Source organism: Silurus meridionalis, chromosome 4 (assembly GCF_014805685.1).
Source record: "Silurus meridionalis isolate SWU-2019-XX chromosome 4, ASM1480568v1, whole genome shotgun sequence".
In the NCBI taxonomy this organism is placed as follows: domain Eukaryota; kingdom Metazoa; phylum Chordata; class Actinopteri; order Siluriformes; family Siluridae; genus Silurus; species Silurus meridionalis.
Genome location: NC_060887.1, coordinates 29,383,120 through 29,400,052, shown reverse-complemented (window position 1 = coordinate 29,400,052; position 16,933 = coordinate 29,383,120). Strand labels below are relative to the sequence as shown.

Sequence of the window (16,933 nt, the reverse complement as noted above, 5' to 3'; positions counted from 1 at the left end):
AAAATGTCCTCTTGTGGGTGACACCAGAAAGTGCATATGAAATTATTTGATTATTTATTTACTATTTTTTTTCTTAGAGGAGATTATGGCTTGTCACAAGTTCTGGAACTTGAAGGCATAAGCATAAAATTGCGTAGCTGGGATTCGAACCGGATTCTCTGTTGTACTGAACACAATCATACTGTATTTAGTGTGTGCTTTCTGGAGGGACTGCAATCTAGTGTATGGATGCTTTACAAATAGTTACCGGGCCTGAATATGCTTGAGAAATTGCTGTTCTGAAAATGGCAAGGAAATAAGAAGACATTTCAGGAGTACCTGAAGCCACCCACACAGAAGGGATCCTTTATATGTCTTAAAAGCTCATGAACCATTTACATAGGAATCTTTTATTCAATGTCATATATCTAGATAATTATCTGAGCAAGAGAGAGCTATAATGTTTTACCTACAGATAATGTCCGAGTTTAATTAGTAAACTTTGCAGTGGATTGAACATAACTATGGCCTTATCTAAAGCACTAGTTTGTCTATATGAAGGCTCCATATGTGTAGTTTGTGTCCTCTAATTATAAAGCCTTTTTTTCTTATAGCATTTGAAACAGTCAAATATTTGTCTGCATATGGTGCTTAACATGGCAGTCAACAAGCCATAATAGTTTTAAACAATTACTGTTTAAATGGGGCCTGTGTGCTGTTAAAATTAAAGCCCCAACTCTATTGCCTAAAATAAACCTCTGTGGTATTTTGAGAGTTCAGTGAGTCAACGTTGCTAATGTGGCATTCTAAATAACAAAGTAAATTTTCCTCATGTTTAAAATAAGTGAATAGCTATATGGTAAAGTAAGCAGGTGTCTCTGCGAGTAAGCTGTCACCAGGTAGACTCGCTCTGATCAGCCTGGAGTCTGAAGCATCTGTGTTCTGGTCAGTGGGGCAGAAAATAGGGGACTCAGGCTTTTAATTTCCTCTGTCAGCACCAGCCAGAAATTCACACTGAGAGGCTCACACTGAGTCCAGCATACTGGGGGGGTGGGGTGGGGGTGGGGGGGTCGCCCTCTACAGCCCACTGTGACGGAGAGGAACTGGCAGCCCCGCACTTTGTGTAACATCTTTTTTTCTCTCAGTACTGTCCAAAAGTTGCTGTATTAGTGGAGCATTTTGGAGGATGGGTTAAATCTAAATAACTTGAGAAAGCCTTGTTTTATAAGATCAACACTACAGCTCAGGGTATTATTTAGTTGTTTATTCCCTCTGCAGTTTTTTTTTTTCTATCTTCTGAAGATGCTACTAATGTCTTTGTCACTCTAAATGTCTAGGCATCTCGTTAAAAATTTATTTGTCCAACCTCACGAGTACAATTTGTAAAAAAAGAAGAGAAAGGGGGTTAAACTCTGCATTTTGTCTTACCGTGCCCCTCTATCTCTATAACAGGAAGTATTGCTTTTAAAAGAATTGTGTTTTTCTGGTTTGAAGAGCCTTGTTTAATACACATCATTTTTAAATGCCGTTCTACCTTCCAATGACACATTCCCCTGGCTGTAGCGATAACTTGCGACTAAAGCAGCCACACAATGAGAGCATTGCATAAGACCGCACAAGCGCAGCTCTGCTTTTGTGGAGGTGACCAAAGCAACGTGGTGCCATGGCAACGGTCGCAGCCCCCGGTTAGCCAGTAGGGCACCTGAGCCCTCTTTCACAGACAGGAGAACTTTAATTAAGCTTGTTTGGCCACATGGTGTGTTACACAGCTTTTCGATCTGTGTCAGGCTTAGGAAATTTAGCGTAGCTTGTGGAGGGGTGGACCGACCCAAATGAGGACTGCATGGCTGTAAAAATGTGGGACGCATGTTCCTTTTCCTTTTGCATGAAAACAAAAAGATTAAGTAAGGTACAATTACAATTTTTTTTTTATCATACCCTCAAAGCCTGTTTGTATAATTTCTTACAAAACTTTAAAATGAAACCATCAGGTACTCCTACATTTGATTGCTTTGTGAATTTGTAAAACTATTAACCTCTTCCAATAGAAATTGGACTATCAGGCAATCCCCAGCTCCATATTGTTTAATTTAATGGTTCTCGTAGGTAGCTTTCATTCATAACTGTGCATAATTACTGAGAGGAAATTAGAACAGCATGCATAGTTATCGTTTGATTACCAAAGCAACACCATAGAGGATGTGGTTGCGGTGTGTGCCTAATCAAAGTCTGCCCCCTCTATAGACATAAGCAGACACACACACACACACACACACACACACACACACACACACACACACCTATGTACACATGGCTCACTATTGAACATGGCTCCCTCTGTGAGTGTCAAAGTTGGACATGACATTTACAACAGCTCCCCCTTTTCCCACCTGCTGTTTAACAATGCTATCACTGCTGCTAGCACTTATTGGGGCTGTCTGAAATGCCTATGGACTTTAGCTTAGGTCCATCTGCACCTTGTGTTGTTTACTGGTCAAGTTTCAAGGAACTGTGGAAGGAAATAAGACAGAAAGAATTGTACAGTAATTGTATTGTTTTAGTGTGTAATTTGCCTGGATCTACTCTCCCTTCAGGTTCTGAATCTCTTCCTGGCTCTGCTGCTCAGCTCTTTCAGTGCGGACAACCTGTCAGCGCCGGACGATGACGGTGAGCTGAACAACCTGCAGATTGCAATAGGTCGCATCCAAAGAGGGATCCTGTGGCTGCGCCGGGCCCTGTGTGATTTCTTCAATGGCAACTTCAAGCGAAGACGGCAGAAGGCCAAAGAGGCAAAGGCCATGTTGAAGCTGAAGAGGCTCAGCCAGCAGTCCCAGAGGGCTGAGGGCAACGGCACAGCGGGGGTCATAGGCCGCACTGGAGATAAGTGCGTCTCTCCGGATGACAGCTACATGACCAACCCTAACCTGACCATTAGTGTGCCTATTGCACCCGGAGAGTCGGATGTAGAGTTTCCTGAAGAGGAGGATGACGAGGATGAAGCTAGCGAGAGCTCTGATGAAGAGGAGGAAGCAGAAACCAAGCCGGTGAGTGAGATGTATAAACATAGTACACTTTTCAGAAAGCGTGTACATTCAGTACCTAACTGAATTGTGTGTCAACTGTGCATTTTACACAAGCAGTGCAGCTTGCTAAATAAGGAATAAAAATAAAAATATACTTTCTGGGTGCTGCTATAGGAAAATAATCGACTACGGCTGCTGTTTAATTGCAGTTATAAAATGCTCTGTCCGAATACTTAATTCTGATTGATATCAAAACTGTCACAAGCGCATGTAGTTCTGATCAGTCTCATCACTGTTCTAAATGAATGTGTTGAACTATATTCAATTACAGTATAACCATAGTAATATGCAGTTACAGGTGCATACAGACTGGATACAGACAACTGACACTCTCTAATCTAATCTAAACACTCTAATCCCCCACTCTCTAACATGTAATAATTATAATTCATTAACATAAAAAATCATCTTTTTACTATTGATAGATCTGACAACGATTATAAAATAACTAATGAATTAGCCGTTATTTTAATCTGTTTAGTCACATTTTCCACTGCAAACATCAGTGACAGCACAAAACTGTCCATGTTGGCAAGTGATAATTGTATAAGCAGTGGTTGACGTTTCATACTGTAGCTAGGTGCTAGCAATTTGCTAACAGTTACTTTTTAAATCATTTTATTGTTTTCATAGTTTGCATACCTGAGCCAAGTTAATTCCTGTAATCACTTAAATTCACATTTTACCATTTTCTTTAAATTTTTATACAAAACATATATATAAAAAAAAAACATCTGTGAGGCACTGAGTCCTCTGTCCTGATGTCTGTACTTTGGTCAAAAGCTTGCTGACTGCTACAAAACGTTACCAGTGCTGACCATATGAATACTTTTCATCTCCTAAGAAGTATTGTTGATTCATCAGTTGTGGTATAATGGGAATTTTTTTTACTGATCTTACCGTAAGCACTCAGACTTTTCATTTATGATTAAGTACATATTAGCCATTTATCAGGTTTCATTTCATCTGATCATCAAAAGTCCGAGCATAATGATACACTGAAGGTAAATGAAGTAGGTGCCTTAACCCGCTAGCATGCAGTTGATCATCCCATTGTTTGAGCTCTCCATGCTGGACTAATTCCAGACTTTAAACTGGCTAATTCATTAGTCACCACTTCACCACATGGCTGGTAGATGCTAAGTGCCCTTGACACAATGAAATCCACCCCAGCACACAGGTGAGAGCTACTCCACATTATACCTGCATAAGCACTAGGAAGTCTGATGCCCACGTTCGTTAATGACTTTTAATTTATTACAAGTGCTCTAAGTTTGATTGCTATTATGAAGTTTGCTGTTTTTAAATCACAATTTCCTGTCTATTTTCACAAATGTACTTAGTAGAAGAGAAGGATGATGATGATGATATGTGGTGCCTCCCGGACTGGCCATATCGGTTGAACAGCTGTACCTCCAGCCTGGGAGGCACCACACATAATGCTCTTTAATCCGCTCTCATTCGACTGGTATTCAAGTCAAACCATTAAAGGTGCTCTTTAAATGACTTTAATATTACTCCACAATGAGCGAACTCCATTGAAACATCACATCATAACTTTTCTTCCAGTTGGAGGGTCATTATCAGACTGGCTGGAAACAAATAAACCCCACCTGATATCTGTTTGTCTAATATGCTATTGACTGATGCATATCAACAGGTCAGGTTTCCCTGTTTTTGACTATATTGCTTTTTTGGCCACCTGCTCCATGGACAATAAGTGGCTCAGGAAACAGGATAGTGGCATATTGTGGTTTGTTAGTTCTCTAGATCTCCCAAAGACAAAACACAGGCACATATTGAATCTATGCACATATGCAAAAAGTAGTGATTAAGTTGTAAAACTGACACTTTACATCCTCTAATTCCATGAGTTTAAAAAAAGCTGGAATACATGGAACCGCAATGGGAAGAACCTACAAAATATCACCAGTGGATGCACATTGTTTTGTTGTTGTTACAATAATCACAGTCCATGATTTTATCAGTAAAATAATCAGCCATCCAGTCATTCCTATACATTACAATAAAATATCAAAAGTAAAAATATAAATAATAAAAACGTGTTCTATAAGTTCACAGTTCAGGAATACTTAGTTTAAGCACCACCAATCTCTACTGCTGGGTCTGCTGAGATGTAAGATATGAGAAATGCCATAAATGTATATGTAATATAAATAATTTATGTTTACTAAATATATTACCAAAATATTACTTTGTCCTGTACATTTAAATAAAAATAGTATAAATAATTAAAGAAGTAGTAGTTACTTGTATTATTGAATGATCCTTATATAATATATAACATTTCTCCTCTTCTTTTGTTAAAAAATAAAGGATTTCATGACTGCAAGAACAACAATAATACAGTTATAGCAACCGATGTTTTTAAGTAGAATGTGCATCATGATGTTTAAACATATCGTCGTTATCTACACGCATCTACTACGTCATTACATCTAAGCATTGTGAGAAGTGCTCAGTGAAGTAAGTAGCGGCAGTAACACATCACTCTGCCTAATTCAAACAGGCTAATGCATTAGTCACCTTTTTCACCATGTGTCTGGTGCACAATAAGCAGCAAATGGCATCAAGATGACCGCAAACCATGGAACAGAGTGTGCATTTAAACTCAACCCCTAATCGCCCTTTCCTGCAATACAGAGAGCCTCGTTACAATGTGTAGCCGACCTATCTTGGGCTTCTTCTCCTTTTTCAATCCACCTTTCTATCTTGCCCACTCTGTACCTTCAGGGCAGTGCACAGATTTCTCCTCTCCTGGCGAAAGAGAGCCACGCATTGGGAGTCTAATAAGTGGCTATCAGGCAGACAAGAGCTTTCACTCCACATGAACTGCAATTTTGAACACCCACGCAGAAAGGCTATTTTTTTCCCCCATTTTGTGTTTTCTTTTTTGGCCTTCTGCTGAGTCGTTTTACTTGGAGCAGACACTGCTCCTGACCCCTAAATAAACAAACAAATAAATAAACAAATTAATTTTAAAAAAAAAAAATAGCGGTCCCATTTCAGTGTACCTTGCTGGTAAAAAAATTATTTGTCCATTTATTTGGTCCAGAGCCTCTCCCTCGGTCCTCGCTCATCCTTCCCCCACCTGGAATAGACTATGAAATGATTGAGGCGGATTTATCGCGTGAAGCAGTGCCATATAAATTGTGTTCATGTTGTAAATCGAAATTAACATCAGCCTCTATTTTAAACCACATTGTTATGCTGGTAGATGGTAACAGATCAAATGCTAATTGATGCAATTGATACACCTTGACACACACAGTTCATTGGGTCTGTAAATTGCAAACCATTGAACTTGAGAGGTAAAAAAGCAGCTCTCCAGGGGTCAGATAACAAACCCATTCTCGTTTTATATAGTTATCAGCAGATCAGTGGCTCATTGGCCCCTGGCTGCCCCTGATTCATGCCTTGCTCTCGGCTGAGCTCGCCAGTGTTTGGCGTGTTGGTGTGTGCGTGATGTGAAAGCTATGCTGTCAGTGTGCATGGAGTTTTCCTTCACGCACACCCCCGTGTGTTTGATTGCGCAAGCAGATGCCCTTGCAGGGCTGCTCGCTTTCATATGGGTCATGTTGCTTGGAGAAGCAGGGAGGCCAAAGCAAAAAAAAGACAGGGACCACTGATCTACCCACAACTCCTCGGCACACAGTGACACTAGGATTTACATGATTGCACGCTTACAAAGCTAAGTTCACAGTCTTACAGACACATAGAGTGCAAGCTCACATTCGAATATACAAATATGTAAACTGACATTTTACCTTTTCTGTGGTAAAAACCATGGAAAACCATATACACAGTGAAATATATAAAACCCTGTTAAAATTGAGCAAAAACCTTTGTACTGTATACAGACAGACAGACAGACAGACAGACAGACAGACAGATAGATAGATAGATAGACAGATAGATAGACAGATAGATAGATAGATAGATAGATAGATAGATAGATAGATAGATAGATAGATAGATTAATGGATTGATTTGTGGACACCTGACCATAAGATGTTTCACTGGATATTGTAGTGTGCTTGTTGAGATTTGTGTTCATTCTGCCTCAAGGGCAATAGTAAAGTCAGGTACTGACCAGGAGGCCTGGGATGCAATCACACATAATTTCATTCTAAAGGTGTTTAGTAGGGTTTAGGTCAGAGCTCTATAGCAGGGCACTTAAGATTTTCCACTTCAACTCATGTAAACCATATCTTTATGAGCTCGATTTTTGCACATGAACATTGTCATGCGGGAGCATGTTTGGGCCTCTAAATTAGCAAATCCTATACAATTGTGTGCCTTGTAAAACTTGTGTGCCAAAACTTGGCTATCAATACTTTTGTCCAGACACACACACACACACACACACACACACACACACACACACACGGAAAGTTTTAAACTCAATACTTAGTATTCCGATTATTTATTTATTTTTAACGATAAACATCCTATTAAAAGAAATGTTCCATTGTAAATGTGAAGCTCAAAAATATCTCTTCAGTATAGCATTATTGTATGTACAGGCTGCTCAGACAGTTGCTATAATGACACTCTTTTCAGCAGACACATTTCCACATGGCAAATGCAATTTAAGCTTCCCTTTGGTGCATAAAAGACAGCGTTGGGACAATTTTATTGTAAAGATAAAGGTAAAAGCTACTCTTTTTTCAAATCTAGACTGCTAGCCTATAAACCGAACACCAGTTTGCCCTGGTTTTCGAAAAGAGAATAAACAGCACCATTTTAACCCTGCCACAGTTTCAAGTGGTCATCTTAGAGCAATTGTTTTATTTATATTTTTTATTTTAATTGTTCAATTAATAGAAAATATATAGAACAAGGACAGTCTTATAGTAATGAGTCACCTAATTTAATTATCACTTATTATACTTAACCACAATAAGGAAAAAAATGCTTAGTCTGATAAAATAAAACATCATCGTTGTTCTCTTGACTTCTGAAAATTCTTTAATTAACCAATGTAGATTTATTATATGTGACAACAGTGTAACCTCTTAATAACTGAAGAAAGCAACACTTTGAGAAAACATTTCCACAAGATGTTTTGAAATGATTAAAGTACTGAACCCTAAATAAAGCTTGTGTAAAACTACACTCAAACAAAGGACAGTTCTTATCCTACAGTAGAAGCTGAAGGTATGTACAGTATAACAGCTGAAAAACATTACCAAGAACAGCCAGTAACAGCGCTGCATTTTGCTGATCGTACAGAAAGACATTCGTGATCAGTGAGACAGTGTAATCTAGGCCACCCTCCCCAGCTCCAGCATGTGACCATGCTCCTCCTGCACACCTGACTAGACATGTTTCGGAGCCAGCTGATATTTGTTCTCTCACTTTAATCTTTCTGTACACCTGTTCTGCCTCATTCTGTCTCCCTCTACATCTTTTATCTTTTCGTTTACCTGTCCTCCACACCCCCCTGCTCTTTTATCTCTTAGTGCACCTGCACCCCACCCCACCCCCATCTCTTCCACTGCTTTGTCCTCCCAGTGGTTGCAGTCTGTTGCTCCCATCTTTCCTTTTTCTCTCACTCTGTATCATAAATTAACGTGCCTTTGGCCTGCCTGGTATCCCCGAACTAAACACACCTTGGTAGCCTTGGGAATAAGGTTACAAAACATTCCATCTTGCAGTGAGCTACTCACGCTCTCTCTCTCTCTCTCTCTCTCTCTTTTTCTCTCCATCTCTGTCATTAGACCCACTAGGGACATGTATGACTAAATGAAAAGTGCCACCAACTTCACTCTCACGCATTAGAGATATACATTTACAGACAGGTGACGTTAAAGGAATACCCACTCATAAAATATTTTTCAAACACAAGCCCCGGAATGTGCCTTGGTAAAGATGTGACAAGCCTCTCAATGTGTTCTTGAGTTACGAAGATATCACTTAGCTCGGTTTTATTTATATAGTGCATTGAATAGCGAATATTGTCACAAAGCAGCTGTATAGATATTCTGATATACTTCTTCTTCTACTTCTTCTTTTGGTTGCTCCTGTTAGGGGTCGCCACAGCGGATCATCCGTCTTCAAGAAATTCCAATATACTGTAGATTTATATTTATCCCTAATGAGCAAGCCCAGGGTGACAGGGGAGACAACATGAGGAAGAAACTGTGCTCTTAAGAACCACATTTAAAAGGAAACCAATCTTTATCTAGGTGGCACCTGATTATCAATCTTTTCTCTTCTATAACTGTATACTGCAAGTCAAATCAAGTCAAGTAGTGCTAATGTTGAATTTGGCATCAGAATTATTTGTGCTTTTCTTTAAGGTTTTGCCTTTAAGTCAGTGGTGCCAAAATGAAGTTATCGACTGTTCAGTGACGAAGAAGCAAGTAAACCTTTTTTAAACCTTTCTTTTTTTTTTTTTAAGTGCAGCCAAAATCCAAAAATATTCACAGATGTTTAGGGCAATCTTGTGGTAATCCTTAGGCTAGACATGGAGACTACATATCAGAAGTTCAAAGAACTTCGTATTGATTAGTGATTGATTATTGATATTGACTGATTAGTGATGCTTTGAACCCAGTGTTTCCCCACACAGCATGACTGATGTCACAAATAGCAAAATCTTTGAAGTCTAAATGGCTTTTTAACAACAGGGTTTGTTATATGAATAGAATGAATGCATGAAAATTTAACGAAACGCTACAATAAACTGAAATGAAGTCTTTCTTAAAAAGATTCACAAAATAAATGACTGTTAAATATTATCTATACCTAGATTTTAGAGTGTGCTTGTGGAGCTTTCATGTTACATCAGTAAAGTCAGATATTGATGTAGGGTGAGGGGGCCTGAGGAGCAGACAGTGTTTCAATTCATCCTAAAGGTGTTCAGTAGGGTCGAGCTCTGAGCTCTATAACAGCCCACTCAAGAACTTCCACTCTGTCCCCCTGATAAGCATATTTTCATGGAGCATACATTTTGTGCATATAGTGTATGTGTAACAACTCAGTCCACCTGATTCCTCCTGAACTCCCAAATAACGAATGGCATAACATTGGACATTGTAATGAGTGCATTGCACATTTATTATTTCCTTATTCTCCAGACAGTATATTGATAAGAAACTCTAGGGAAAAGGAGGAGGGTGTTTTTGCTCAGAGCATGTCCGAGCTCATACACGTAAAAACTACATTCTGCTGAAGCCTTCAACCCCAGATTAAAAGCATTCAAATTATATAAATTTTCAAATATAAACATATAAATAATCATTTACAAACAATGCAAGACAAACAGTATGACCTGTGATCTCTTAATCCGCATTATACATGGTGAAGCAGTATACAGAATAGCAGAATACATAAACCTATTTTATTCACTATTTTATCCCGTTAACCTTTACGCTTAAAATAAATGCTGTGGCTTTCAGGCAAAAAAAAGCTACTCAGAGCCTGCATTGTTGAAAAGGGGAAGCAAAAGGCTAAAAAAAAAATCATATGGCAATGTGTTTGAATCTGTCCCTGGGGGGGGTTTGTCTGCATGGTCATAAAAAAGCAGCTGAGTCATGAAGCATCAGTATTTTCCTTCTTTTCATCTGTGTTTATTCTGTGAACCTGGTTTGGTAGACCTTCTCCGAATATTCTGGAGTGCCATTTAAACCCCAATAAAATGTATTTGGACATTAATTTGTGTCATGTGGGTTTGGAATAAGGTGATATGATCTGGATCAGGTGTGACTGTCTGTTTGCATGTCTGGTTATTATATTATTCTGACTGATACATGAGAGATGTCCTCAAGTGCACCACACATTTGTAAAGTGAATAAAATTAGCCATGCACTTAAGGTTCGATGTAAAGGGGCAGGGATTTATCTCCTTGCCAATCTGACAATCCCTTTTCCATGTAGTTACATTGATGCATGTTATCAATATTTTAATTCCATTTGTAAAATGCAAAAATGTAATGTATAGATTTTTCCATGTGTAATCAGCAAGTTATAATCAGAGTGCACATGCATAGAGCGAGGTGTGTACGTTATTCTGTGGTCATGCACTATCCAGTGGTGCAGCATGCTGCAGTTTTAAACCGGAGCAATTTTAAAGTGAGCAAAAGTTTTTAACTGACTATAGAGTATACTGTGTCAGTGAGCAATCCATCATAGCAAACCCTTTGATTTGATTCTGTCAAGGCAACACTCATCATCTACAGTATTTACATTTATTTGTGACCCCCAAAACCTGTTCTGCTATAACAAGAACAAACAACCCTCGCCAGGCTTGACCCCTGTAGACACAACATGTAGCCACAGACATACCACACATATGTAGACTCTCATTAAAACATCCATTCACACAAGTGGAATCTACATTCCACAAACACATACACACCAGTTGATTGTTGTATGTGTTTAAAGATGTTTTTATTGTGGTTGTTATTATGCAATTATTTTTACTTGCATTTGTGTGTAAACATACAGTATCTTACAGAAGTGAGTACACCCCTCATGTTTCAGCAACCATTTTAGTATGTCTTCTAAAGGGACCAAACTATAGAGAAGAAACTAGAGATATGTTTGAGTAGTAAATATGCAGCTTGCATAGTAGTATAGATTTACTGTCCTCTAAAAACTTAACATGCAGCCATTATTGTCTAAATAGCTGCTAACAAAAGTGAGTACACCCTAAGTTACAACAACTGTAGTGTAAACATGCAAAGCCATATGTCCTATTCATCATGTTCATGTTTTGGTCTGCTTGACAGGACCATACAAATGTATGTATCTTGTATTAGAGCAGTTCAAATATGGTGCTTTGAGTACAATTCTGTCATACTGAACACTAAATGTTCAACACGGCAAAGAACTCTCTGAGGATTTGAGAATTCGAAATCTTGCTCTCCACAAAGATAGATAGATCTCTTCATTTTGTAGCGTTTTTCTTGGCTGCACTGCTTTCAGTACGTATATGTGGATGTTTTTGTCCAATCAGATTTTAGCCTCTATGTGCTGTTATGTCAGTCTAATCTGCACAGGGCCTTCAGATTCAGTACTGCTGGCTGTTTGTACCATAGACTATATTAGCAATAGGTCTGGTTCTTTAATCAATAAGATTTCAAGTTCGCCTCACAGGTAGTCAGCATTTTTCCGTCCTCTGAATGGTTGTTCAGAGCGAAACTGTTACAGCCAAGTTTGACTAGCAAAACACAACTGTAGCACACTGCACACATTAATACAACTGAGTTCGACTTTTTTACACCCACAATGGCTGACGGAGGAAGAGAAATTGATTTGGTCTCGGACATACTAAAAAATCCATTTTCATGGCGGCCTTTTCCAGAAAAGCTAGACATTGTGAGGAGGTTGGCTAACACTGAAGCTAGCTAGCTTGTCTCAGCCCGGGCAATTTTTTGTTCGCCACTTCCAGACCAGTGAATACGAGCGGTACCACTGGCTTACAGCTCTGAGGAGCGGTGCAAATTATGTGTCTGTATCTCTGGTGAGTAGATTGTATTTTATTTAATTTTTTTATGTTTTTGTCATGGTATTAGACAAATATTGATTCTGAACTGCTCCAGATGATGTAGGTGCACAGTTGAAGTTGTAGTGTAGAGGTTTGGAGTCTTAACTGGGTTTCTTGCTTTAGTAAAATGATATTCACTCTCCATATGTGAAATTCCTCTCTCTCTGTAATGCCACGCATTGTTATATTGCGTTTTTGTATAGTATTGATGGTTTCTATAATTGGGACGTGATAGTGGTGGTATTAAGAGGTGGATTAAGTTGGGTAAATCCCCACTAAAGGCCCAGGTACCAAATGCACGGCTCGCCACTGGTATATACGTATAATATAATATATATATATATATATATATATATATATATATATATATATATATATATATATATATATATATATATAAATGTATGTATGTACATGTATGTATGTGTGTGTTACTGTGTTGTCTTACATCTGTTGCTGTAATGTCTTATTTCTTGGTGTTTGTTTTCTTAGTCCTGGGTTTCATATTGGTTTTATTGTTTTCTACACAATATCTAAAGTACTGTATGTAAGAACACTAACAGCGTCAACATGTCCCTCGGAAATTGGGTGGACCTTTCCATTAAAGAAAAAACATTTAGATAGGATTTTAATACGTTTATATAAAGGAAAGGTCTGAACTGTATGCAATGGCTCAAAGCTCTTTTTTTTTTTTTTACTACAATTAAAGTTCTGAGAGTTTAAGCTTTTGGGAATTAATCAAAGCAGGAAAGTTACTTTAGCCACAAAGGAAGGTAAAGTAGTACTGTGCTAGACATACCATGGCGCCATCACTAAATGCTTCTGCAAATTGGATTAGAAACATGTTCCGTAAACAAGCGTAATGCGCATTGGATATGTTCTATACAGCATTTGCTGACTGTAATACTGACCACAATGTTGTAGGGTCTAAAGAATGGCTATAGTTTCGAATAAACCGGCGGCACGGTCTGATATAATTGCATTATTGATGTTTTTTGTCTCTTAGTCGCGCCGTGACATATATTTAAAATTCCGCATCCTCTAATGTCTTATTAACTGGTTCTGTTAAGGCTCTAGGGTAATCCTCTGATACAGGTAAATCAGAATTAAGTGGCTGGTTGCTGCTTTGTTTTCTTGTTTTCAGTCCTCCCTTGTAATAAGTGTACCTTCATAAACCCTGATCCACCATGGCCAAGAGTTTGACAGACAGCACAACACATTGTCTATAGGTCTGATTTCATTTGGCTTCAGTGCTGAATGGCATGCTACAGGCCCTCGCACCCCAGCATTGATATTTATAGGGCTTTTGTGGTGGTCAGCGGTGCTGGAATGTGAAACTCTACCATGGTACGTGCTTGAATTCCACACATACATGCCCTGCCAACGAGAAAGGGCCATTAACTGGCGGTTGCTCCTGGATGTGTGGAGGGGTTGTATCCTAACACGCCATAACAGCCATCAGACGAAGTTGACAATAGACTAGAGTCAGTGACTCTTCACTCACACTGACCTACACTAAGGACTTTATGAAAGGCTGTATGGATGACAGACAACATCACTGCGTGCCCTGCACTGTATTATTATCACTCCATTGAGGACACGCTGCGACCGTGTTCAATTACAATTCAATCACATTAAATCCTACAATGGGAGTCTTTTCATTTGTCTCTCACTCTATGGTGAAGCAGATGGAAAAATGATCCTCAGAGCCTCCACACTGTGTGCATGTTGCATGAATAGAGGTTGGCTTGGTAAAGGCTTTGGCTTATTGTTAGAGGAGGAAGCCTGTGGCCTGTGTGGGCAGGTGAGTGCATCATGGAATGGTGTGACATCTCAGCTGCTCTCAGTGGGCCTTGAAAGAACCTCAGGGAATAAAAGAACCCTTACAAAGCCCAGAAATACAGTGTCATGAACCCAGAGTAGTAAAGAATGAGGACGTGGAATATACATATTGCACAAAGACATAGAGGTTGTCTGTTCTCAAGCATCACAGTCAGACATGCATGAATCTCAAAATTCACTTCCAGTATACATTATATGCAACAGTCATTGCTTGTTACTTTACATTTTCATGTAAGGGACTGAAGCGTTGATGGTTATTTAACATGACTGGGTTATTCTGATGATCTTGCACTGTGGTGACAATGCATAATTTCTAGCTTCCATTTGGTTGGTGTGGATTCAAGCTTATTCTCACCTCCTCCACTGTTCCAAGGCACTGCCACACCACATTTCCTTCTGCCTTAATGCGAAACCAAGACACATCAGCCTTGTTTCAGGAAGGATGCACATCATTTCCACAGCTGCCCAGTCCACTCATATTATTTTTCCTTCTGTTTGTGCCCTCTTTCCAAACCAACACGGACTTGAACATGAACATGAGCATGCATCAAGAAGCCGTAGATGATACTTGTACACATTTTCAAACTTCTTGTAATTAGGATTGTAAAAGAGAAATTCCTCACCTTCCGAGTCAAGCCATATTCTCTAGCCGTGTTGACATGGTGTCAGCTTTTTATTGTGCCAGAGCGGCTAGGGGCAAAAAAATTCACCCACAGGGTCTCACAAGCAAGGAGGGCAATAGGGTGTATTAGGGCTCATCAGACACTCATGTCAGCACAACTACACTGCCACACAACAGCCTAAATACCTTTCGTCTCATGGGAGCTGTTCAAGGAGGTGGCGGTAGGCCAGTGAGGCCAAATCGATAGTTGTGAATGTCCCAGAGTTGCACAAGAACATGCTCTAACCCCCAACTCTCTGTGTAAAATATAAATCCTGCAAACACTAAGAAATAAAGCAAGCGGTTGTGCTTAAAGAAGTGTGTGGCAAACTTGCATCCCATGCTGCCACACAGTGCTTGAAATGATCCAGTAGCAAATCCAGTAGCATTAGTCAGAATCCATCTTGACACAGTGCTAATGTAGCAATTACTCTTCTCATTTGCCAATTAATTTAATCTGCTACATCTTTTTAGCTTTGATACAGATGTACTGTCTAAGTGTCTTGCACTGTTTGCATTTAAATAGGATTACATTTCTTTGGAGAATGATGTGCAAATGTATTTGCCCCTGACCCAGAATGTTACCAGATCCTTACCTGAAACCCAAGACCATATCAAATCAAATTTGACTCACCACATAATACTGAATATTGACATGAATTATTATTCCATTCTTTGAGTTATAAGTGCATTTTGACCGATTTCACAGGCTTATCCTATTACCTTACTGATGATTTTAACCCATTATGTATGGATATAAAAATTATAAGAGGACACACCACTAATCCTTCTCTTAAATATTCTGGCTCACTTTGTTGTCTGTTTCCACTCATTTTTTTCCAAATAATATGTTTCTGTTCACCAGTTCTGTGTCTCGTTCTTAAATACTTTGCCCTGTTATACTTTGTTTTGTAATTGTACAGTTGCACAGTATGCACCACACATTAATTTCCAACGTTTAAAATTTGTTTTTTAATTCTATGTGTAGTTTTTCCTGGTTGATCACCCACACCTGTTTTTCCTGTTTTACACTTTTAAAATGATTGTTGGATCAATCCGAATAAAGCACATGCAGCATCCTGCCTTTTCTAACCAGACTTTAAACTCCTCACCAAGATTTCTGCAGTAGTGCATTTCGATTGAACAAGAAGATATGTAATAACTTTATAAACAGCTCATCTTGATTAACCTTGTTGTAAAAAAAAATAAAAAAAAGATTTCACAAATTTGTAAATTGTGTGTCAAAAGAATCCCAGAAGTAGAAAACTTTGTTGTACAGAACAGAACTCTATTTATGTATAGTCTCTGAGTTTAAATGTTGCCCACTCAAAGACTAAAGTGTATTCTGTGCTTTTTAGTGAAATTGCTTGTTAAGGAGGCAGGAGAATATTTAAATCTGTGAATAAAATAATAAAGAGTAAAGCCAGGGCTTGTCAGCCACCACTGGCGTTTTTACCTCTCAGCACAAGTGTCTTGTAAGTGTCATCATTTACAAGTGTTACAGAAGCAATCAGCAGACTGATTGGTTCACTTGGCTTTCAGAGTGACGACATCAGCCTATCCGAGGGCAGCACAATTGACCTCCGAAAGCCTGGAGAGGAGGAAGATGAATACTCTGAGATGGCAGAGGAGGACATGGATCCTGAAAATTGTTTTCCTGATGGTAAGGACATTTCATAATTTCAGCAAGACAGTGTTTATTGTGATAAAAATCATGCAGCTGATCAGGCAAAATGTAGTATTTCAAAGTAATCACAGGGTAAACATTGATGACTCCAGCTCTGCTATAATGCCAAGTTGTCAGAAATTGTCCGGTTAGGTTTGGCAGTGTTGGCTTTTCTTTCAAATTCGA

General features: G+C 38.9%; 1 protein-coding gene across 5 annotated transcripts in view; it reads left to right on the top strand.

Moving 5' to 3' along the window:
- scn5lab (sodium channel, voltage gated, type V-like, alpha b) overlaps positions 1-16,933 on the top strand; it is a 119,928-nt gene that overhangs the window by 85,464 nt on the left and 17,531 nt on the right. For all 5 annotated transcript variants that reach the window (XM_046846071.1, XM_046846074.1, XM_046846073.1 and 2 more), the window contains 2 exons: positions 2,574-3,023; positions 16,624-16,744. In XM_046846071.1, coding sequence (XP_046702027.1) covers positions 2,574-3,023; positions 16,624-16,744 — 571 coding nt within the window. The remainder of the gene's footprint in view (positions 1-2,573; positions 3,024-16,623; positions 16,745-16,933) is intronic.